At 48.1% G+C, this 24,524-nt stretch overlaps 2 protein-coding genes across 8 annotated transcripts; one reads left to right on the top strand and one right to left on the bottom strand.

Moving 5' to 3' along the window:
• Positions 1 to 1,133: 1,133 nt before the first annotated feature.
• Positions 1,134 to 5,524, bottom strand: SWI5 (SWI5 homologous recombination repair protein; the record flags this gene model as incomplete). The annotated part of the gene is made up of 9 exons (XM_080630375.1): positions 1,134 to 1,909; positions 2,089 to 2,183; positions 3,274 to 3,395; positions 4,042 to 4,090; positions 4,181 to 4,350; positions 4,458 to 4,552; positions 4,707 to 4,779; positions 5,138 to 5,156; positions 5,313 to 5,524. 9 exons carry the CDS (start codon positions 5,522 to 5,524, stop codon positions 1,845 to 1,847), a joined length of 900 nt encoding a protein of 299 aa, XP_080486501.1. The 3' UTR covers positions 1,134 to 1,844.
• On the top strand, positions 5,518 to 24,517 carry GOLGA2 (golgin A2). Of its 7 annotated transcripts, none has more exons than XM_080630641.1 (28): positions 5,518 to 5,570; positions 6,796 to 6,918; positions 7,287 to 7,367; positions 10,402 to 10,536; positions 11,144 to 11,187; positions 11,318 to 11,381; positions 11,839 to 11,898; positions 12,307 to 12,387; positions 13,943 to 13,981; positions 14,487 to 14,549; positions 14,796 to 14,889; positions 15,562 to 15,668; positions 16,195 to 16,253; positions 16,487 to 16,628; positions 17,707 to 17,796; positions 18,014 to 18,121; positions 18,220 to 18,307; positions 18,835 to 19,145; positions 19,911 to 20,024; positions 20,306 to 20,530; positions 20,798 to 20,897; positions 20,984 to 21,072; positions 21,667 to 21,820; positions 21,949 to 22,016; positions 22,616 to 22,718; positions 22,948 to 23,054; positions 23,248 to 23,416; positions 23,519 to 24,517. In XM_080630641.1, exons 1-28 carry the CDS (start codon positions 5,523 to 5,525, stop codon positions 23,767 to 23,769), a joined length of 3,117 nt encoding a protein of 1,038 aa, XP_080486767.1. In that variant the 5' UTR covers positions 5,518 to 5,522; the 3' UTR covers positions 23,770 to 24,517. The 7 variants fall into 7 exon arrangements, with proteins under 7 accessions (XP_080486767.1, XP_080486766.1, XP_080486765.1 ...); XM_080630640.1 differs by having other exon boundaries at positions 18,802 to 19,145; XM_080630639.1 differs by having other exon boundaries at positions 18,799 to 19,145.
• Positions 24,518 to 24,524: the final 7 nt, after the last annotated feature.

The following is a 24,524-nucleotide window of genomic DNA, read 5'->3' as shown; positions in this document are numbered from 1 at the left end:
GCATTCATCATCTATGGATGAGCTGGGATCAGGGCACCTTCCATGGACAACTGCCTTGTGCTAAGTGAAGCTTAAACCCATCACTGCAGACGTGTGAGCTCTGGAGCCAGGCACTTGCACAGCTACAGCTGCAAGTCTTAATCCTTGTGCTCCTACAAGGAGGGGAAGAAAACATGGACTTCTCAGTCCTTAAATACCCTTCAGCCGCTTTGGTAATGGAGAATACTTCATCCCCCATGGCTTACACCTAACACTAACAGAAGGAATTTGTGTACACACATCCCATTGCAAAAAAACCCCAACAAACCAGTTGGGAGTGCCATTGCCAGACCAATATTTGGGTTAGAACACTCCAGGCTCAACTGGTTCTTCCACACACAAAATACCAGCCAGAACAGCAGTGGGCATTTGAGAACAAAGAGAGCATTTCCCAGTCCTGGCTGCCTTGTGACGTTATTCCTCCCCTTAAAACTACTCCTAAAACACTTAGCAAGGGAGGGGTTATGGTGGGGAGGGTGAACCTGTGCCCATGGGAGTGTTCTTACATAGCCACAGTAAAAACCCTCCAGAGAAGCATAGCTGGACTTGCCGGAATACATCCCAGGAGACACACACAGGCTTTGTCCATCCTCTGCTTTAGATCCCTCCCCACAGCTTTTGTAGCAAAACAAGGTACTTGTCAGTGATGCTTCTGTGCCTGGTGCAGAACCAAGAGCACAGAGACAATTATCTGTTCTCAGCAGCAGCCTTGTGACTGTTTTCTGGTTTCCAAGCACAGAATTGATGACAGATTCGTTTGATTTAAATGTGGAAATAAGGAGCAGAGGCTGCAGCAAGAGAGCAGGGGGGACACTTACTGGTTAGAAAGTCTTTGAAAGTAGAAATGGGCAGAAGGATATCAAGCTTGAGTGAAAAGGGACACCAGCTCTGCAGTCAGCAGGGTGCTCCATCACTTGGAACTGCCCAAAGCAGCCAAATTTAGGCTGTGCAGTCACCGTCAACCCTAAACCTGACATTGAAACACTCCTGCTCTCCAGGTACATTCTGTGTTTAGGGCACCTCTCATTTCCACAGTGACGCTGCATTTAGAAGAGACTAAAGGTAATGCTGCACCCACCCATTGCTGGGTAGTGCTGCCACGCTGGCTCCATTAAGAGTCCTTAGAAAACACTTGAATAATGGATGTTATAGATGTCTCAGAATACAGTTGAAGGATTTGTTCGCAGTTCATGCAATGGTTTATAGGCTTTTACAGTGAATTACTGAGGAATGTGATAGCTGCTTTATTCAGACAGTTCAACACAACTTCACATTTTGCCATTTGCTACAGAAATGATACAGAACCTCTAGATACCAGAGTAAATAATACAGAACACCCAGAGTTACCCAGATTGGATCATAAACCAAACCACATCAGCCTTCTTCCTACTTCTGAGGGCTTCTTGTCTTTCAAAGCAACTGTTACATTGCACATGTGTGCCCTCACTTTATACATCCAGTAACCAAATAGCTGCTGGATGCAGTAGAGAAGCAAAGACCCCATGGGAATAGTGTTAACATCAACCACCTGGAATTACAACCTTTCCCATAAGGGAATACTGTTAATCAGGTAGTAGCCCAGTTATCCAAAGCCCTACATCCCTTTCCCACAAGCAGGAAACAGCTGATAGATTCAACAACTTCCATGTTCAAAGCTTCTTGGAAAGAAAGCTGTTAACCCATACTCTGTTGCAACTCTCCACACATACTTCCAAGGCCACTTTACCTCCGTTCTAAACCAATACAAAGCATAAGAGCTCAGTAACAGTCATTTCTGCAGGACGTGGCAGCCTCGAGGTTCAATACTAGTCACTAAGCTCCAGATCATACTCAGGGTAGAGCTGCTTTGTAGTAACCCCTCGGATAACAGCTAGAAAAGAAAGAAACACCATTGCTTTCAATAAGCAGAGATCAGATCAGTCAGAAGAGTTGTGTTTGCATCCCAATAGCCCCTGTCCCACAGAGCCTCTTACAGCAAAGAAACCAGCAGCTTCTCCCTGTCTATATGAAAACACCATCAAGTTCTTCAACAACTTTCCCCTTCCTCACCCAGTTTGCCCAGCAGCATCTGCCCAGCATCTTTAATATCGTTATACTCGTGGAGCAGAGAGATGTGCTTCTCCAGTTCCTCCAGGCTGTAGCCTCTGTAACGATAAAACCAGAAAGGTCAAAATGACACAGAGGGATTCCTGCTGCTGCACAGCGAGTGCAGCCATGACTGATCCAGCACAGCAACGGGGGGTTTGAGGTGTTCAAGCCTGGCACCTCAAAAGCAGAGCCTGAAGGCTGCAAGTTCAGTTGGTGCAAGCTGTAAATGAGGAGATCCTCAATTTGAGGGGTTTTGGCCACATCAAGACTTAGCAGAATAAATCCACCCAAAATCGAGCAGGATCAGGAATAGGCAGTGGTGACCCCAAGCTCTGTGTGTGTCTCTAACCTACGGCTAGGCAAAAGAATGAAGATCTGTTTAACCTCAAGGATAAACCAGCTTTTGGAACAACCTCTGTTCTACCATTCCCATTCTATGCTCTACCTGTTATCTTAGAAAATATCACTCCTTTGCATCCAATAGCCCAGAGGCTCCCTCCTCTCTTTCAAACCAAGCAGCAATTTTATCCCAACCCAGTTGCTAATGAGCAGCTGCCACAGTGCGTCATCAGAAACCACAATGACACAGTTGCACTACCCTGTAATGCAGCACCCATCAGGCCAAAGCGTTTTACAGGCCACTTGCTTGCCCGGAAAACACCTCAGCTTCTTGATATGGAGGCATAACCCGATCACCTCAGGCACAAAATAAGTGGACCCTTGATCAAGATGGCACAGGAAAGGAAACAGTTTTATCTGAGATAAATCTAGCAGGTCACGCAATTCATCATCTCCATTTTAATTCCCACAGGAACAAGCTTTTCCAGGGTTGTGTCATCCTCATGGTTAAAATTATCCATTCCCAGTTTCCACATAAATTACCTCAGCAACATCTGGGGTAAAGTTAAAACCCTCTTACTCAAGCTCCCAGTCAAACCTGCTTTGCTTCACCAAATACAGCAGAAAGAATTCCCTCCTGTCTTTAACAGGCCCCATAAATCAAACCCACACCATAACGAGCACTGTACAGCACCATGACAAAGCCAGGCTCACAAGAGGTCAGCTCTTGGCTCTAACCCCTGCATCAGGCTGTGTTTCAAAACAAAGGAGGCATCAGAGTGAACACGGAACTTGCCAAGGACATACTCAGACAATAACTGTGCAATTTCCTGGTCCAGAGCAAGGTTTTTCTGCTTCAGCTCTTCAATTTCATACTGGAGGGATTCTTCGTTGCCTCCATTAGGTTGGCAGGACCTTGGAGATAGGATCTGTGGAGCACAGAGGACATTTAACACTAACTCAGTCCTGGATAAGATGCTGGGTGCTGGTTGGAGGGCAGTAACCAGAGAATACTTGATGTGTCACTGCATAAAAGAAGTTGAAAAAGGGATAAAACACCTCCTGGGCAGGGAGTGGAGGGAAACTGGTAAAATATTTACTTGTTTGGCAATATTAGCCTGCTCCACGTGGTATTCATGGAATCCCAGCCTGGATTGGGTTGGAAGGGACCTCAAAGCTCATCCAGCTCCAACCCCTTGCCACAGGCAGGGACACCTTCCCCTAGAGCAGCTTGCTCCAAGCCCCTGTGTCCAACCTGGCCTTGAACACTGCCAGGGATGGGGCAGCCACAGCTTCTCTGGGCACCCTGTGCCAGCGCCTCAGCACCCTCACAGGGAAGAGCTTCTGCCTAAGAGCTCATCTCAGTCTCCCCTCTGGCAGGTTAAAGCCATTTCCCTTGGCCTGTTCCTACAGGCCCGTGTCCCAAGCCCCTCTCCAGGTTTCCTGGAGCCCCTTTAGGCACTGGAGCTGCTCTAAGGTATCCCCTTAAGGCGCTTTCCCTTCTCCAGGCTGAACCAGCCCGGCTCTCTCAGCCCACCCGGTCAGGGCTCACCCCCGGCGCGAGCGGGGACTCACCGGTGACTTGAAGCCGGCAGCGCCGCTCCGCCGGCCGCCACCGGAGGCCCTGGCAAAGCAGAGGGGACGCGCGTCAGAGGCCGGACACCGGCACAGCGAGGGACAGTGATGGGAAGGGGCGGCGGGGACTGGCTCCTACCTCCTCAGCGAGGCCGGCGGCGGCAGGGCCGGACTGCGGCCTACGCTCGGTGAAACCCGCTCGGCCACGACTGTTACCTCCCGCCGCACCGGCGCCGGGTACCGCAGGGCATGCTGGGAGTTGTAGTCCCGTTGCCGCCGTGGGGCATGCTGGGAGCTGTAGTCATACCGCTGCCGCGGGGCACATCGGGAATTGTAGTCGCACCGGTCTTACGAGGAGCTGTACTCCCGCCGCTGCCGCGGGGCATGTTGGGAGTTGTAGTCCCGGTCCCCCCGACACGGCCCAGCCGTGGTTCCTGCGCCCGACGGCTGCGGGGCTGCAGCTGGGATGTGGTCTCGGAGAGCCCGGCCACGCACAGCCAGTACGGCCACCCTGCGGGATGGACTGACAAGAGCCTTATGGAGCTCACCAGGGAGTGAACAGTGAGCAGCTGTGGCAAAGGAAGGCAATGGGATGCTTGGGAACACCAAGCACATCACCAGCAGATAAAGCTGTCATTGTCCCACTCTGCTCAGTGTGTCCATACCTGGAAACTGTGCTGAATTTTGGTCCCCGCTGTATGATGTGGATAGGCTGGAGAGGGTCCAGAGAAGGACACTCTGGACACCCAATGTTCAGATGGACAACATGCAGGGGGCTGGAACTGGATGATCTTAAGGTCCTTTCCAACCCAAACCATTCTATGACTCTATGCTGGCACATCTAGTGTGGGTCATGCTTTGCCCAAAAAGGTTGGACCCTTCTAACCTGGTATCCTATGATTCCATGACTCCTGGACCAGTGCTGGAGGAGGCTCCTTCCCACACCTTTCCTGGCCCTGCGCAGTGCCAGGGGCCAGCAGCACCATATCCAGTTCCCTGTGCTGACCACACCAAGCACTGCAGCTGCCACACTTGGAAAGTCAAAGAACTTGGGAATGGGATCAAACACCGGCAGGACCCATCCGCCTGCGCTTACCGCGACTTCAAAGGCAGCGCTGGGGCATCAAAGCGATGCACATACATTGAAAGCCACGCGGTTCTGCAGGACGTGCCCTGCAAAGGACGCGGGAAGCCTGCCCAGCTTCCCGGGCTGCTCTCCAGCCAGCGTTTGCCCTGGGCAACTGAGTCAGCGCAGCAACGCGGGGCGTCACCGGGAGCGGGGCCGGGTGTCACACACCGGGGGAGCCGGGCACGGTGTCAGACGCACCCCGAGGAGCAGCGCCGGGTGCCGCGCACCGGCCCCCATGGACGAGCTCCGGTGAGGCCGCTCCGGCGGCAGCTCGGGCCGGGCCGGGGCGGAGCCTGGCGGCCGCCTCCGCCGCTCCCCGCCGCGGCTGACGTGGCCCGGGCGCGGGGCGGACATGGCGGACGGCAGCAGGCAGAGCAGGCTCGCGGCGGCCAAGAAGAAGGTGAGGGACCGGCGAGGGACGGGACGGGACGGGATAGGACGGGGCGGGGCGGGCAGGCGGCGGCCGAGTTCTATGGGGACAGCGCGGATCGGAGCCGCCCGAGCGAGCCAGGCTGAGCCGGGCCCGGCCTCCCCCCGAGGGGCACGGGTTTAGGCCTGCTCCGGGCCGAGCTGCGCTGGAGCCGCCGGGAGCCCCCGCGGTGTCCGCAGCGACTCCCGCCCGCAGCCCGCGGGAGGTGGCCGGGGAGAGGCCGGGCCTGCGCTGCTGCGGTGCGGAGCGGAGCGGTCCGCGCGGTGCGATCTGGTGGTTTTCCCTCCGAGCCCCTTCTCTCCCTCCCCCTTCCCTTTTCCCTCCATCCCGCCTATTTTCCCTTATTTCCCCTTATTTCCCCTCTCACGGCGGCTCGGCCCCGTCCGTCCCGGCGGGATGCGCCTGTGTCAAAGTCATAGGAATGCTCAAGTGTCCTGAAGCAGTTGAGGCTTCCATTTTGAGATCCTCCCAATAATGGGATCCTTCCTATTCCACCTCCACTTCGACACCGGCCTGGCAGCGGGGACAGGGGTTTGCCAGGAGGCGGCAGGGGCCTGGTACCAATGGGTTGTTTACATAAGCAGCGTTTGGGGCTTGGGTGTGCAATAACACACCCCAAAATGCCGCCAGAGCAGGCAGGATCCACGTTCCGGCTTTATCAAAGTGGCTTTGCCTGGGTGCAGGCGACAGGATTCAAAAATCGACTGCAGATTGCTTCTCCCTTCATTCCGGTATTGCAGCGTCTGTGTTCATGTGTTACCTGCCCGTGGGCATTGTCATTTCCTTCCTGAAGTCCTTGATAGAGTGGAAGATCCCGCTCCCAGACCTTGCTTTCTCACTTTGCATTCAGGATTAGTTGCCCTTTTACATTTTTGCTTATTGCTCCTAGTTATAACCCTAACCCCCCCAAAATACATATTTGAATCTTCTTTTAGTTGCAGTATCACGTTGTTTCCCAACAATATCATTAGCTGTGTACAGAAGTTGAACATTTACAACTCAGAGCCACTGTCATAAACCCATCACATTCGTTCTTGCTTCAGGCTTCTCTGGACTTCTTTTTCGACTCAGTGAAGAGCATTTCTCCTTACACTGGATCTGCCTTTTCACCCAGTGGAGTTTGGGTTGAGGGCTTTGTTTGACCTTATAGAAGGCGTAATTCTGTTTGGACTTCAGAGTATTCCTTTTTTCACAGCTGAAGGAATATCAGCAGAAGAACAACCCCGGAGCAACTGCAGGGACAAAGAAAAAGCGCAAAACTAAAGAAGACAGTCGACCAGAGACTCCCCCCATCGACGACCAGCAGCCTCCAGAGAATGTGAGCGCCCATCCCTTCTCCCAAGTCATTTCCCACTTCCTTGGTCTTTGGTTTCCCAAACAGCACAGCTGGGAATGGGAAATGGTTATGGGGGTGTGATAGATAAATGGTGCAGGTGCCTATGTGGCCAGGGTGCTACAGCACTACAACAGTTGGCAACTACCTCTCCTGGAAGGTACACACTAGTCAGGGTATGTGCTGGAGCGGTGTCTGATGCGGTCACAGAGCCCTGGGTGCATCCAGAGCTGCTGTTTTGAGGTGCATGCTCCAATGGAGGATGCTGGTTTCTTTGGCTGCCTTTGATTGACGTTTTCTCTCTGTCCTTTGCTGAGCCGTTTCTCTTACCCCTTTTCTTTCGCCTCCTTTAGATTCAGAACATTCTGAAGGTGCTGGTGTCAGACCTTAACCGCTCCAATGGGGTAGCCATACCCTCATTGGACAAGAGGAAGGTGAGGCAGTGCTCATGTCCCTCGCAGTCACTCCCTCTCCCTACTGCATGCTTCGGGTTCTGTTTACACTGACCTTGAGTTCTTTGGATGGAGCCTTGTCCTGACCGTCAGTTGCTTGAGTTTTGTTGCTGTTTTTATTAACATGGAGCTCTTCACTACCATGCATTTCCATTGCTCATGCTTGTTTCCTTCTGGTTTGGGTCAAACTTAACGTGAAAAAGTGAACCTTGTCAAAAACGCTTCCTTGAGACAGCTGAGCTTTGAGGAGAACTGGGAATTCAGGGTGAGGCAATAAACTAGGGAAGAGGTGGTGTTTTCTTAGTCTGTATTGCTCCCGCTCTATGTGTCATTGCTTTCTTTCCTAGAGCCTTGTTTCTGAAGGGCATGTTTCTGCTCATCTCCAGGCAAAGCAGCTGCCCAGGGAAAACTTCCTACTTATTCCAGCCAACCCGTTTTAAGTCAGGCAGTGAAACTTGCACAGCTGATGTACAGTCTGGCAAGGACCATGGGTTTAAATATATTTAGGCAGGAAGTCAGATACCTCAGGTCAAGTATTTGCAGGCTTTAGCGTCCTCACGTTCCCAGGCTTCTCCAGAGGAAAGGGCAGTACATCAGTAAGAACAGAGATGTGTTCAGGAGCAAACGTAAATAAACAGCTTTAAAAAAACCCAACCTATTTTCAGTTTATTGAAATAAGGCTCCATTTGTGATAGAAACTCAGGGAAGTCAAACAGTGAAACCTGCAGGATGGAATGGAGTCAGCTCTGAATTGCCTTTGTATCCCTTTGCTCCTGACAACACAGCAGCTCTTCTGTCCAACACGTAGCTAACAGCAGGAAGTTCTTCCAACTAGACCTTGGTGAGGGTTGGTGTAGGGTGAGTGATGTGCAGACACGTTGCCAGCTTTGAGGGTGCTGGATGTGCCTGCCTGGCGGCAGCAAGCATATATTTTGATTGAATTGTCACTCGTGTCATGGGGAACTGCTCTCAGTTAATAATCCTAAGTCTTATCTCCGAGACTTGTTTCACGTTGGAGAGTGAGATGGAGATGGGTGGTCCTGTGCTGCTGCTGAGGTGGCCTTCCAGTGTCTGCAGCTTTAGTCCTGTTCTGCTATTGGAGAGTTTAGTACTTCTATTCATTCTTGTTTTCCCATTTCCCACACCCCTCACCTCCTTATCAGGGAGAGATATATCGTATCTGTTTGGCTATTATGGAATTTGTGGATTTAGGAATAACTTGAAAAGTAATGTCTAACTGCAGTATGTAATGAAAGAAGGATTTCTCCTCCAGTTGTTGTCTTGTAAAAACCCTGAGTCAGGAAAATGCTGTTCAGAAACTCCCTTGATGCTAATAGGGCAGAAAAGCCGCTGTTAGTGTCTGAGCTGCTGCTGCCATTGGTGTCTTAATGAGAGGCAGAGCCCTCCCATCTCACCCACTTGAGCTCTCTTGGCTGTGAAACACAGAAAAACCAGCAAAATAGGAGCCTTTGTGTGAAAGCAAATGGATCCTACTATATGCTAAGCTGAGCAGAATTACTAACTTCTCCTTCGACATTACAGAACCTCACAATGCATGATTTAGTCTCTTGCTCCTAACTCTTCCTTTGTTTCCAACAAATTCAGCTGCTCCAATAGTTTGGGGTTTTTGAAGGAATTATTTCTAAACTGCTTCTTGTGGAGGAAGAAGGAGTTCTTGTGGTCAAGGCACGTTACTGGTTGAAGCATTAAGCTAAGACAATGTCTTGATCAACAGAAATTGAGATGTACTGGGGAAGGGGTTCCTCCTGTCCACCTGATGTTATATATTGATGAGTGTCTGAACCAATAAAGGTGAAGTAACCTGTGGCTGGAAGAAGTAAGGGAATTCCTGACCTTCCTGTGCTCCTTGAGAGCACAAGGATCTTTCCTGCTGGAAAGAAATGGGGAGAATTGTTTGTTGCCCTCTGCAATCTTTCAGCTCATTGCTTTCATTAAATCTCACTAAATGTCTTTGCTGCTCGTGTATTCCTCTTGCTGCTTGACTCATGAGTGAAGTGCTGAGCAGGTAAACAAGGAATGCCAAGAGAGAGATTTCTTGTCTCCTGTGAAGTGCCAAGAAGGGAGTGACCGAAGTAAGAGGGAATTCATTCAGATGGAATTGCAGAGAGCTGCAGTGTTTTGGTGGAGTTGAATGTTACAAGATTCTCTCATTTGCTTTGTAGGGTTTTTAATGATGACTTAGCAGAGCTGGCTGATGAACTAAAACATCTAGATGCCATAAAACATCTATGCATGTTTTAGGGGGCCTTTATAGCTCCCTGATGCTGTACAAGGTAGATGAAATAGTCCAGTTTGGCTTGGTAGAGGTGTCATCAGATCCTCTTCATCCTCCCACAAAGGTTGGATGAGAACTCTCATTGCTGTGCAGAAATAGTTTTTTGGCTTTTCCTTTTCCATTTCGATTCCTGTAGTCATGGGATTCATAGCACCAGCAGGGCCACAGGCACGTGCTCCCAGCCACGCCGACTTTGACCCATTCAGAAATGTCCTGCTTCTAAACTTGTGCTTCATGACATGCCACAGGTTTCACTGAGCTTTAGACAGAGCTTTTGAGTTTGACCAACCCAGTTTCCAAGTAGTCACTAACCTGTTCTTTCCCATCTTAATTTGCATCCAGTGATCCGTGTTTTCCCCAGACGCATCCTAAAGGCAGTGCTTTTCAAGGCAGAGGCTGTGCCCTCGCTTGTTTTTTGGGGGATCCTTTGCAGTGAATCTAGTGTGTGAACTTAGACCTGAGGGATATTATTGCCTGTGTTAAAGGAGTTTGATTACAGGACATTGGCTCTGAGAGTGCTCACGCCTGGGACAGTGTTTGTGGGTTGATGCAGTCACCTCTTCGCTCTGGGGAGAACACAGATTCCCTTCCACATGTTTCCTAATGGTTGATGGTTCGCATCTGTCTAGTTGTCACAGGCAGATCACAAGGTGATGTGTTCACGTGCAGTGTTGTTCACTGTGCATGAAGGCTGTAATTCCTGTATGTGTTTTGTGACAGGCATACTTTGACAGTGATGTTGCCACTCGTAATGCTGAACAGCTTGCTGCCGATGTCCCTGTGTTATCTAACAACAACAGCATACCTAGTTGTGGTTCTGTTCTGCCTGCTCCTGGGAGCATGCAGCTGACACAGGTTTGTGAATTACCCTGACTATCGCCCCTGAGCCGTGGTTAGAAATACCACTTCTTGTTTTGAGGAGGGTGATCTTCATAAATATGACTAGCTTAGATTTTCTGCTGTTAAAAATACTACATCCTGCACTCCCCATCCCGTCGTCATCTGTCTATGAGAGCAGAGAGAGTACTAGCACACACATGCCCCTGCGGCTTCCAAAGCTGTTTTCCTTCCTGTTCTCTCCTATTTCATTAGCAGAAAGTACCCTTAATAAGACAGAAGGTCTCCAGTCAGCTCAATCTGTGTTTCCTTTCACTACTTAAAGATTCGGTTGAAGGTTTTTCTAGCAAAGCAAAGTGTTGATTATGCTGATAAATAGTAACAGCAAACGTAGAGCCTGGAACACTGAAGTTCCTCTGTTCCAAGAAACGCAGGCTTACGCCACTCACATTATGTGTAAGCCAGGACTGGGTTGGTGGTTTGAAGCTCATCTTCCTTTGGGAAGCAGTAATTACAGGTACCATGGAACCTGAGCGCAGATGTAATCAGGTGTTAGTGGCACATTCACGAGTGTGACTCCCATCTTCTTTTACAGGATTGTAAGTTTTTGTGTTTTAATCCACAGATTCATGACACTGAGGATCATAAGAATGCTTTGGATGAGAACAGGTGAGTGTCTGTGTGTGTCTATCAGTTTTGCAACAGGACCCCAACACATTAAGGTCTGATTGCTCCCCAGTGCTGATATGATTTGGGCTGCTCTCTGGGAAACCCTTTCATTTCGTTTCCTTGTTCCCAGGTCTTTCTCCTCAACAGAAAGTCTCCGGCAGTTGTCAGAACAACTCAATGGCCTCGTTTCTCAGGTATGGCCTCATTTGATCCATTTGTCCTATTAATTCTCTTGATGTTTGATGTGGAGCTTTGAGCAGTCAGCTCAAGAAAACACTCTTCAATCTCAGAGGTGTGTTCAGTCATCCTACGAAACACTATCAGATTTAAGCATTGAGAAGCAAAAAATCCTGTTTTAGGAATGTAAAGTTTCAGCAGTAGGAAGAAAAGCCAGAGTGGGATGAATGAACAGTATGTATTCATGGAAAGAGGTATTCTCGATTCAGTAGAAAAGAATTTGAATTCAATCTGCATAATTCATATCAGCTTGTCACAGGGGGAGACTGCATGTGTCCTTAGCTAGGAAAGTATGTGTTCTGTGCCTCTGTGTGGTAATATGAAGGAAAAGGTGCTGTAAGAAGTATTACTGTGATAGTAGTGATTTGTTGTTTAGAGGAATAAAACTGACTTACTTGACTGGTTTGCTTCTAGTCTACATCGTATGTGAATGGTGAAAGTGCTGTTTCCTCCACAAACATTAAGGAAATGGAAGTAAGTTCTTCTCAGTTTATCTTTTCTCTTCTTCCTTCTTATTTGCTACTGTTGATCTCTTATTGTGACTCTGTACTTAGAGCAGTGCTAATGAGACCTGACTGCACGCTTCACAGACATCATTGTCAAGTGTGGGCCTGTGCTGTGATCGGGTAGTTGTGGTCTACAGTAAGAGATGGGTACTGGAGGTGTTTGCAGTTTGGGGACTGGGGATAATCCACCTTCCACGCAACTGCAGTTCTCATTTTTGATTCACTTTTATGTTAAAATGAAGCCTCAGCAGAAATGGATAAAAAATACCAAAATGTGATACTGATTTATTTTTCTGTCCTTTTTAATGATTGCTTTTTTCCTCCCCTCCTCCTTTTCTGCTCCTTCCTTTTTCTCGTGTGTGCATGTGCCCGTCAGACACGTTACCAGGAGCTGGCAGTAGCCCTGGATTCCAGCAATCTAACTAACAAACAGCTCGTTACAAAGATAGAGGAATTGGTAAGAAACAATCCAACCCACCAGTTTGCCATTGTCTTTGCTGCTCCTCCCTGCTCTCTGGGTGTCTGCAAGGTTATGGGTTCTCTCATGGTGCCACAAGGAAAGCTGCTTACACAGCACTTTGTAAGGAACAAAGTGCTTAGACCAAAGCATCCTGATAAACCAGGGATTTCTGGTCCAAATCCCTGAAGTGCAGAGTTCTGGTGCTGGCAGCAGTGGGGAAACCTGTTTCTGCAGGTGGTGATGCTGTTCTAAATTTATCAGCAGAGTGGGAGCAATAGGTCTAAGAGAGAGCCTGGGGCTGGTTGCTGATCATATCCTCAGCTTCCCTTGGCACGATGAATGAACTGCTTTGTCCTGTGGCCTGCATGGGTTCCTGCTGCTGCTTTTCAGCCACGGGCTTTAACACTGCAAGAAATGCAGCTCAATGGACTTGTATGGTCTGAAAAGAGCTTTTCCCCATTTTCTTCCTCCCTAAACTCCACTTTTCCTGAAGCTCAGCATTTCCCAGTGTACCCCAGGAGCACTCTTGGTTTATTTTTGGTTTTGTGCTATTTTTGTTCCATTGCTTCTTTTTGTCTTTTAGCTGGGCTGCAGAGGTACCTGGTATAGTGCATTGCCCACCCAAGTTTCTCCTTGTTTGCCTGGAATGATGTATGCCCTTTGCTTTTCCTTGCTTGCGTTGTGCTTGGTCATTGCTAGAACCAAACCCTCTAACTCATCACCCTTCCACCTGCAGTCATGTTTCAAAATTCACTGAAGTGGTAGCAGTAAAGCAGTTGTTTGGCCAATGTTCATTCTGTGGGAAGGGAAAAAAGTACCAATTCTGTAGTTACTTATGAGGCATCTGTGAGAAAACTGCCAGGGAACAACAGCAGCAAACACAGTCTGTGTGGCAGCCTGGGCAGGCAGCTGCTGCTCTGGGCTCCTTCACTTCGTATCTAAAGATGCACTATGGATGGTCAACAAACGTAAATACTTCACCCATGAGGTTGAAATGGGATAGGACAGAATTAGCCCTTTTCCTTTCATCTGGCTTCAGTGCTCTTGTACCACCTTTGGCAGAAGCCTGCCAATGTAAGTGTGGCTCTGCGTGACTCAATGGCCAGTTGAAGTGGGATAAAGGTCTAAAGACTCAGCTAAAGGAAAAAAAGTGGGGTTTTTTGTTTGGGTTTTGGTTTTTTTCTAAGCATTTTTGGTGATCATCATAATACAGCAGGATTACTACAATGAATTGCATCCATGTGGGATGCAAGTTTAACTCAAGTTGGTGGATGCTCAGATACAAACATACAGAGGTTTCAGTAGTGCTATTGGAGAAGAACTGTGGTAATGTACTGAGCAATGAAAAACCTATCTGGCATATAAAGTGTTTTAGTGAAGGGAGCCCCAAATCTGTTATTTTTTTAGCCAAGATGATGTTCCCGGTCTTGTACAGAAAGGATAATGGAAATTCTGTTTGTATGCATTGGGCATGTGTCCTACTTCATTAAAGTGAAAATGTGTTTCAGCAATATGAGAATATTGCTCTTAATACATCAATTGTCTTCCATAGAAACAGCAGAACGAAGAAGCAGTGAATCAGCTGGAGAAGGTAAAGTGTTTCCTATTTTTGGGTACATACAGAAATAGGTGTCTGTTTCTCTGAGGAGTAGAAAGCCCAGTGAACTGTGGCACAGCTATGTGTCATCTCATCTTATGTTACCTTCAGCTTCATCTGTAGCATAAGGTTGAATATTTTGACTTCATGAGCTAGGCCTGGCAGGTACTGTTCTTATTTTGACAAAAGCTCATAGTTAAAAGCTCTAGCATTGGAGGAGCACAGTGGAGGCAGGAGATCACAGCTTAGGTCTGTGCCAGGAGCTTGCATTCCAGACACTGCCGCAGTTGTGCCAGCAGTGACTGCGCTATGCTGTCATTGCTGTTCCGGGATGGATAAATAATGAAGTAGTTCAAATGATGGAAGACTGAAGCACATCTTTAGAAATCCTGGTATCATTTAGATGCTGGAAGTACTACCAGTGAGTCACTGCTTTTGTAGTTTGACATAAACCAACACGGGTTAACTGATTACGTGTTTGTGGTGTTTGTTTCTACAGGAAAAGAAGGAGTTTGAACAGAAGTTTTCTAAGGAGCAAGCAGCACTGAGGGAACAGCTCCAGGTAAGACAGAGCCTCTATTACAGTAATATTACTTGGCTTGTGCTGTTTTCTGCATTAGTGACCACTCAGTCTTTATTCTGGGAGCCATGAGTCCATTCCTTCAGGAAAACTGGGAGAGTCAGTCAGCCAGACGGTGCTTAACTGCAGGAGCTCTTTACCTTTACTGAATTATCCTTTTGTGGCAACGATGATGTTGCAGTTACAAGCAAAGAAGCTTGGCGCTGAGCTGATCTTTCTTTCCTAAAGGTTCATATCCAGACAATTGGAATTCTGGTTTCTGAGAAGTCTGAGTTGCAGACAGCCCTTGGACATACTCAGCAAGCAGCACGGCAGAAATCAGGTAATTGAGTGTGAGTGCTCCAGCTCGTGCTGGTGGTTAAACTGTGGATGTCAAGTCCCAGGCATGACAGCTGCTGGCAGGCAGCTCACAGCACTCCTTAATGAGCGATAGTTGGCACCATCACTGCTTCTGTCATCATGGCTGCCCCCAAATGGGAACATGTTGAGCCCATGGCAGTTGAGGTTCTTTTGTGCATCACTAAAGCCTTGTCAGCCCTGTTTGGGCCTGATGACTACCCCAGACTGTTTCTTTCTGACTTCTGTTGCTTTTAAAACTTAGTTTCCTTTTCTCTGCCCATCCTCCCACACAGCTGTCACATTAATGTAGGTTTTACCCAAGCCTTTCATTCTGAACTGGCTTTGAGTAGTTTATTCTATTAGGAACCACACCACACACGCCTCCCCCCCAACCCCCCCCAACAGCATATTATCTATTGTTCTGCAAAGGAAGTTTTGTTATCTTCCTCTAAAAGTGAGGAAGGCATTCAGAGAACTTTACTGCCCAGAGCTGCTATTGAATCACCTGTAGAGCCAGGAGTGGAACCAGGTCCACTGATTTACAAAGCTCTGTGCTGCCTTAAGAGTTTGTTGACAAAGTAGAAGGTGCTGTTCAACCAGTTCCAAAGAGCTCTTTGTGATCTAGTCTCAACTGACTCTGCTCTGACTTGTTCAGGAGAAGCTGAAAGCCTTGCTGCTCGTTTACATTCATCTCGCCAGAGGGTATCGGAGCTGGAACGTACTTTGTCCTCCATCTCTATGCAGCAAAAACAGTCAGAGAAGGTAAGAGTCATCTCTGTTTATGCTTAACCAGCAGTTCTACCTTTGGCTATTTGCTTGTCATTACACTACTGTCATCCCTACTTAGAGAAGAGGCAGAAATTAACCTTGTATAGCCCTGCACTCTCCATAATCAAGGCAAACTTCATTCAGGTTTTTGTGACCACTAATCATACAGTCCAGTTGCTATCTTCAGATGTGATACCTTACTTCGTTAGTCTCACCAGCTCCACGCAACAGAAGCCTCACTGAGACCTTGTCCCAGGAGGGTCTCCATCAAACAGACACTTTACTATTGATATTAATGCAGAAACTTGCAGAAATAACCTCATGTTCATTTATCAGCATCACATTTGAAAGGACCGAGCAGACTTACTCCTGACAAACTCAGGAGGTTCCAAGCAAATCTGATAGGAGGATTTTGCCAAAGTTATGACCTTTTCCACTTGAGCTGATCTGCTAAAGGTGAAATGAAGTTATTTGCTTGGCTGAAGTCTGGACATGAATCAGTAATTCATTTTTTCTTCAGCATAACAAAGAGTTGGTGAAGGAGCGAGACAACCTGAAGCTGGAACTGTACAAACAAAGGTAAGTCCATTCTGCTCTTAGCTGCAGAGTAACACTACCCAGTAGAGCCACAAAACATAACAAGGGGCATGGAGCAAAAGTGGGAACTTCATTTAAAACGTCATTAGATAGGATGTTCCTGTGATTCTAACTGCTATGAAAAACTGGATTGTAAACTGATGACATGGACATCAGCAGAGCCATAGTACATAGAATGATGCCACTTTATTATTGTGTTTGTTTGCTTGTTTCAGCAAAAGTAGTGAGGAAATAAAGCAGCAGAATTCAGAGCTGTCAGAGCAAGTTCACTCACTGATCTCCAAGAACTCGGCTATGAAGTTGGATATAGAGGATTTGCATAAGAAACTGGAAATGGCTGAACTGATGATTCAACAGGTAACCACAGTACTTCTGGGATGGGAGGGTAGGTCACTCTAATCATGGTAAGATCTTGCTTCTTACAGTGGGGGCAAGACTTAAGTCTGGTTTTTAAAGGAAGGTACAAAATCTCATCTTAGTAAAAACATCCTCTAGTAAAAGCACACATTTTAGTAAACATCCTCTTAGTGAAAGGCTTTCAGCGAGGCCTCTGAGGAACAGAAAGTCTGTATTCTAAGGAGCTGGAGCAGTAGCTTGAGAGATACTGCGATAGTGGTCTGCTAAAAGAATGATCTAGAATATGAGAAGGTGATCAAACAGAAATGTGAACACAAGGTGACCTTTCCTGCTTGGATCTATTCAGCATTTTGGTTACTCAGCTGTTGCAGTTTCATTGAGGAACCAGTTGAGTAGGGGTGGTGTCTGTACCTACTACCTAGCAGAAGAAGGTGAGTTGGACAATGGCAACTTGAAGGTCAGCTGGGGAAAGTTAAGAGAAGCAGTCAGTTAGGGAATGAATGCATGCGGCCAGCTGGTAGCAGCTCAGAGAGCAGCCTGCTGCTAAGGTGAGCCTGGGAGAGAAGAAAGGGCTTTTATTTTTTCCCCAGACAGTGGCCTGAGTTACCCTTGAAATAAAGCCAAGTGCTGCTCTTCAGGGTACTGTATGTCAGCTGAGCCAGCCTTGCTGCTGAGTCCACTGGCATGTTCCAGACATTGGCTTTGAATTCCTGACATGTTTGACAACTTTTAAGGTCACCGGCTTTTATACCATCTGATCTGGCTGTGTAATACAGACTCTTTGAAATGCACAAAGGTTTGAGCCAAATTGTTGGATGAAAGCCTATTTTCTTAATTAAAAAAAGTAAGTATAAAACTGGTAGGAAGGAGCTGCCCAGTTCAGTCTGGTTTAACAGGGCTAAACCCTAAGCTTTATGATTTTAATTCCCCCTTATTCTTTCGTTGAACTCCACTGTGAGTTGGAGCACTTTAAAGACCTGTAGAAGGCATGGATCATGTGGCAGGTTACTGTCAGGGCAAAGGCAAAGCAGAAACTGAGTATTAATATTTTGCCCTAACTTTGTGGGTTTTTTGGCAGTTCTCAAGTCAGGCAGGGAGTCTGGATGCAAACCAGCACTTGCAGATGGCACTGGAGGAAAAGGCGAGCCTGGAAGCCCAGGTAGCTCAGGTAAGAGGTTTGTATTAAATATCGTCCAACTCTTCAATGAAATTTGTGTGGCAGAAGATTCACAGGGATTGTCTACTTAAGGGATGAAGCCTGAGCCTTGCATTAACACTGGTTCCTCAGGCTTTATCCCTTAAGCAGTCACTGCCTTTTGTAGCTTTTGGCTAATGTACCATTTGGCTAATGCAGTTTGCTTTGTGTTTTACTTTGTTTTGAACAGCTCTCAGAGTCACTTCAGCAGCTCCAGGCAGAAAGAGATCAGTATGTAGAGAAACTGAAGGAGGAGCAGAGCATTTGGCAGCAGCGGGTACAGCAGCTCTCTGAGCAGGTAACATCAGGGGCAGCATCACAGCTGCTTTTGACAAACACAGACAGGAGTGAAGCACCATGAACATTGTTTTAACTTCCTCTCATGTGGCCTTGCAGGTTCACACAATGGCAGAGGAGAAGGAGAAGCATATGGCCCAAATTCGGGAGCTGGAAGCCAATGTGACAGAGCTGTTGAGCAAATCAGGTAGGGCTTCCACAGTGGGGCTTCACATCGCAGAGTGCCAGCTGGTTAACTGTCCCCTCTGTGCATGAGATACAAGTAGATCTGAAGCTGTGAAGGCAGCTGAAAGCCTGGTGACCATAAGGAACCTTCCATCCTAGCAAACAGCAAGTGAACTACTTCAGCTAATGACCTGCAGACTGCTTGTGTCTTTAGTAACTGCCTGACTATACTGTCAGCTTCTCTGGCTCAGGAGTTCGGGAAGGCAGGATGCTGGCAGGATGCTCTTGCTAGGGCTATGAGGGAGTCAGCAGGATGCTGTGCTTGGTTTTGGGGTAGTTTTGCTCCTTTGTTCCCCTCGGTGCCCTGCAGTGAGGATTGGGTACTGCAGCAGGTGATACCTTCTGGGTCATAGAGCCCAATAGGTTGGGGTATGGTTTGTCTATGTAATAGTGATGTGTATTACACAGGGATTTAGCCCTTTGACAGAGCTGCTTTTGATTGCATTTCCATAGCAGTTAAGCCCATGGATATTGAACCTTCCTCACCAGAAAGGCCCACAGCAGCTGAGCTGAGTCTGCAGGAAGAGATCCAGCAGCTGCAGCAAGAGAAGGAGGAACTGCATGGGCAGTACCAGGCCCAGGTCCGGGACAATGAGCAGCTGAGCCACCTCAACAGGGAGCAGGAGGAGCGGCTGCTGGAGCTCGAGAAGGCTGTGCAGCGCTACAACGAGGAGTCTGTGGACAGGCAGCAGATCCTGGAGGACATGCAGAGTGACAAGGCCACAATCAGCAGGGCACTGAGCCAGAATCGGGACCTGAAGGAGCAGCTGGCTGAGCTGCAGAATGGGTTTGTCAAACTGGTACGTCTCTTCTCTGCATCTCTTCCTGCTGCTTCCCTCACTGGTGCAGTCCTTTTGTAGCACAGAGGTAGAAACCTGGCAGAAGCGTTACCCATCTCTTGTCCTCTGAGACTATGGATGCTCCATCTTCTGTGATATATATTGCCATGCCAGGAGGTTCCCTGTCATTCCTTACTCCCTCAGGTGCTTTGGCAAATGAACCAGTATCTTTGTCCAGAGCAGTTTCCTTCTCCCCCTCATCCCCTGGCAGTCAGGCTGTTTCTTTCCCTCAGTATTCCTCCTGTGCTTTCACCATTGAAGATTCCCATTTCTGTTCCCTGCATTTGCCCATGAGGAAGTTCTCAGCAATCTTCCCTCCTGCTGCTGTCATTCCTATTCCCTTTGGGGCCCTGGCAAGCTGACACACGGTCTAGCTGCTTTTTCTTTAGCTCCTTCTGAACTCTTCTTGGTTTTGATTGTCTGTTGCTCTCTTTGGGATATTCATACAACCCATCTGTTTGGAGCTGACAGGCTGTGTGATGTGCCAGGCCTCCTCTTGGCACCATCCCAGCACCCATTCCCCTGGCTCTTTCCTTGCTCTCCTCCCATCTTCTGAACCTTTCTGTAAGTTATTTACTGGCCTGAACAGTCCGTTTATAGCCTTTAGTTACACCCAGGGTAACTCAGGGGGTGGCACCCTGTTGTATTGGGAATGAACGTGGTTTATTGAGTGTGTGTGTATGGTGGTTGGGGCGGTTTCTTTATACAGTGGTATTTGTCTTGCAGACAAATGAAAACATGGAGATTACCAGTGCCCTACAGTCAGAGCAACATGTAAAGAAAGAGCTGGCCAAGAAGCTTGGGCAGCTGCAGGAGAACCTGGGAGACCTCAAAGAGACGGTAAGAGACAGGCAGGAATGGCAGGGCAGGTACTGCAGTGCTTTATGCAAACTGCTGGCAACTTCCCAGACTTTGATGGAAGGGTGGAAATTGGGATTGTAAGGATCAAGCTGGGAGCCTTCCCCTGTTGTCTGCTGTCCGATGTGGGGGACCAGCGTGTGAGGCAGATGGTGGCTGCCTGCCTGGTGGCTTTGGGGCACTGTTGACAGTTTGCACATATCACACGGATCGCTTTTCTGGCAGAAATGGTTTGATGTGATGGTTTGGTGTTGTTTTGTTAGCTGGAGCTGAAAACACAGGAGGCTCAGGGTCTGCAGGAGCAGCGGGACCTCTACTACAGCCACTTACAGCAGTACACTGTGGCCTACCAGCAGCTGTCTGCTGAGAAGGAGGAACTGCACAAACAGTACTTGCTCCAGACACAGCTTATGGATCGGCTACAGCATGAGGAGGTTCAGGGGAAGGTGACGGTGGAAATGCACCTGAAGGAGCTGCAGCAGACCAAGGTAACAGTGAAAAGGGGAAGTGGAAAGATGGGAGGAAACGTGCTTAATTACATTAAGTATTCATTAAGGGGAAGGTTGGATCTTTTGCAGTCCCTTCTAACCTGGGCTGTTCTGTGGTTACATCCTGTACAATACAGGTGGACCGATAAATGTCTGGAGCAGAAGCACTGCCTTTATGTGTGTGTGTGTGGTGCTGCTGCCTGAAGATGCAGTGACTGTTCACAGTCGGGTTTGTGCAAGCTTCAGTGACCTGCTTTTCTCTTGCAGGAAAATCTGGAAGCTGTAGCTAAGGAAAACAAAGAGCTGCAGGCCCAGATCAGTCAGTTAGCAGCAGACCTGGATGGCAGGATTTTGCACCGGTTAGAGGGTGAGTAGCTGCAGCTGGTCTTGAGGGGGGAGATAGAGCTGAGCTCTCTGGGTTATTACCTCCTTGTTCACTTTCCTCCTTCACAGGAGATGGAGTTGAAAGTGAAGCAATGACTGAAGAAATCCCCAAATCTTCATTTGTGATCCCAGAGAAGTTTGAAAGCCATGAAGAAATGGTGAGTTCTAATGGGCAGAAAAGCCTTTGGGTTTAGTTCTACACAAACATCTAGAAAAGGAGGCAGGAGAGAAGTTCCATTGGGTGCATGGAGCAGGCTGTTTATCAGCTGTGATCCCTTCCAGCTGAGGCACAGTAATGAGAGAAGTTTAACAGCTCCTTGTGCATAGCAGCAAAACCCCCAAGACTTCTGCAGCATCCTTGCAAGAGAGGTTGGAAGTCTGGCAGTGGCTTTATTTCTGAGACAACTCAGCTGGCAGAGTGCTCTATAATGATGATGATGATGATGTTCTCTTTAGTCTGGAAGGCATTTGGAAATGGTGTTGAATATAAAATAGAGTCATATTTGGAAAAGACTGTGATCAAACACGTGTCGTCATGGCAGCTGGTGTTTAACCTGCATATTGGTACTACATGGTAATGACAAAGACTTGCAGTAGTTGTTGCCTGGTTTAGCTCCAGGGCAGTCAGTACTTTGGTTTCATACCCATAAATAAAATGGGGTCAACTGTTACTGTGCTTGTCCTGAGCTGCTCTGCTGATCGTGCTTCACATGGGAGTAGCACTGCCATGAATGATCTGGGATTCTTTGTAGGTCGATTTCTTGACATCTACTGTGTCCCAAGTGGAGAAGGAGCGAGAAGATCTGAGGCAGCAGCTGGCTGCTCAGAGGCAGCAGTGCAGAGGCCTCCTGCAGCAAATAGCAGCTCTCAGGCAGGAGCAGCAACATCACGTCCCGCTGGGTGGAGGTAAAAACTTGGGGACAGCGTGAACTCCGAGGCGTGCCTTGGCCAGCTGCCTCACTGAAACAGAGCTACAGGCTTTGTGAGTGCCTCGTGTCCGAGGAGGAACTGTAAATTGCACGTGTCCCTTCTAGGTTCTGCTACGGATACTGTTCCAGTGGAGGTTCATGAGGCTTTGAAAACTGCCATGGAGAAACTACAGGTAAGCAAAGGGTCTCCTCTTTCAGCCCTGCTGTGCTGCTCAGTGAGTCTTTGATCCAGTGTCAGACTCTCTTACAGCACACAGAGACAAGTTTCAGGGGAATAAGTAGCAGATATGCCATAATAATAAGGTACTTCCTGAAATGATGCTCACTGCTGGTCTCGTGCAGGTAAGCTTCAGCAGTAACTCCTCTTCCCACCCTTCATCCCCAGACTATAAGGGCCTGACACTGACCTGTGACCTTCTTCTAAAGCAATCACTGGAAACCAAACTGAGTATCTTCACCCTACTGGGCTGAAGCAGCTGCCCTGCAGTCTTGGCACTGAGCATGACCAGAGCTCTGCTGTCCCAGCAATGAGAAGGTTAAAAGGCTCTTTGTTCCAGCAGCCCTTCTGCTTCCTGAAATGCAGAGGTGCTGGTTTACCCCTTCTCTGGCTCTACCCTCTCTACAACTTGTCTCCAACTAGATGCTAAAAAGGAGCAAAAGCAGTGGGATGTATTCCCTAGGCTCAGACCAGTGTGAAGGGAGGGTGTTGTTTCTAACACAGATTCTCTGTATATGAGCAGTTGAGGTGATTGATACCAATTTGTGTGTTCAGTTCCGCTTCACAGACCTGATGCACGAGAAGGCTGATATGAAGGAGCGGCTGGAGGAGTTGGAGCATCGCTGCATCCAGCTGTCTGGTGAAACAGACACCATTGGTATGTTCAGGCAACATCAGCACAAGCTAAAGCTTCCTCAGTGTGTTAGGTATTTGGGGAGGAGGAATTCCCCAGCAGCCTTTGGAGCTCTAGCCCTCCAACTACCAACCAGTTCATGTCTCTATTGCTGCCTGACTAGTCTGGATCCCCATGCCACATAATTCTATGCTTACTGTAAGGCTTGTACCTCAATCTTGCTAACACTCCTTATGCTTCCCTTGTATTCCAGGGGAGTACATCGCATTGTACCAGAGTCAAAGGGCTATCCTCAAACAGCGGCACCAGGAGAAGGAGGAGTATATCAGCAGATTGGCTCAGGATAAGGAAGAGATGAAGGCAAGGAATCTTTTTCTATAGCACTACTCTAAGCAGGGCAGGCCTAGGGAGTGCTTGTGCAGTCCAAACCTTTGTGTGTTCTTCTTCAGCTGGCTTTAACTTGGAAACTACTTATTCTGTGACAGAGGCAAGACTACACACTGTAGTAGTGTTTGTGTGCATGTTTCATAGGCTTTCCTTTCCTTTGGTGCAGGTGAAACTACTGGAACTACAGGACTTAGTGATGCGTGTGGTCAGGGAAAGAAATGAATGGTACAGCAAGTATGTAGCAGCTGCTCAAAACCCAGAGCTGTTGGCGAGCCAGACTGAAGGTGTATCGCCAGTGGAGAGGCGCATTGAACTGAATGCTACTGATGCAGAAGGTAAGGTGCAGCCAGGACAAGCTGGGTAAAGTGGAACAACCCGAGGTCCCAGTGTTGGGCACAGATGGGAAGAGCTTCCTGCCTTGTCTGTGTTCTTTATAGGGCTACGAGATGTGAATTTATCAGATGAAATGGAACAAGAAGCTGTGGCTCTGCATCAATCCGGTTTCTCCCCCATTGACAGTAAAGCTGCTCAGCCAAGCCAGGAGGACTCCACTGCAAAGCAAATCATGCAGCTTCTCCGAGAAATCCAGAACCCTCAGGAGAGGCTGAACTCCCTGCTGGAGAACCCCTGCATTCCTTTCTTCTACCGGGCGGATGAGAACGATGAGGTCAAAATCATGGTAGTTTAAGAGGTGCTAAATCTTATTCACAGCAGTTTTCTATGAGCCTGAAAGGACTTAAGTGACTTGTACGTGCCCATACCTCTGCTCAGTGCCCTTGGTCAGAACAGATGCTTAAAGACATCAGGAAAGAGGGATTGCATCAGCCAGAACTTGAGCATCAGCCCTCATCTTCCTTTTCTTCTGTTACTTGGTGTGCTTGGAGCTCAAACTAACCTTGGGAGGCCGCTGGTGCTGGCGCTTGGCCGGGGAAAGGGGCTTCCATGACTTGGGGCAAATGACTGAATCCCTTGTGCTGGACTCTAGTGCCAGCAGCCAGCTTCACAGCAACGGTTCTGATCCATCACTCATGACTGTCATCAGCCTAGTCCCTTCCAGGGCTCCCAAAGTAACTAACTTATTCTGGTCATGAACTCTTTGGACTTTAAACAGGTTATTTCTGTTTCATACTATGTATCTTAAATTTCCCCTCTTTCTTCTGCAGCCTGCCTCTTGCAACTGTATTTGAAACCAGCCTTGAACAGCCAACAGGTAGAGGCTCCTGGCTGTTTCCAGTGCTAGGGTGAGGACCCAGGGTTGCCTTTTGAGTCTTTTTGGTTACTTGACAAAGCTTTATGTGATTCTTGGGAGTGGGGTGGAAATGTAACTGCACTTTGAAGGATGTGTTTCACTTGTATGTGTCTGAAGGTTTTATTTATTTTAAAAATGGGAGAAATAAGTAAAAGGAAGCCACTTAATAAACATGCTTTGTTTTGAATTTTTGG

The sequence above is a fragment of the Psittacula echo genome, assembly GCF_963264785.1.
Source record: "Psittacula echo genome assembly, chromosome: 16".
NCBI lineage: Eukaryota > Metazoa > Chordata > Aves > Psittaciformes > Psittacidae > Psittacula > Psittacula echo.
This window is presented reverse-complemented; position numbering and strand designations above follow the sequence as displayed.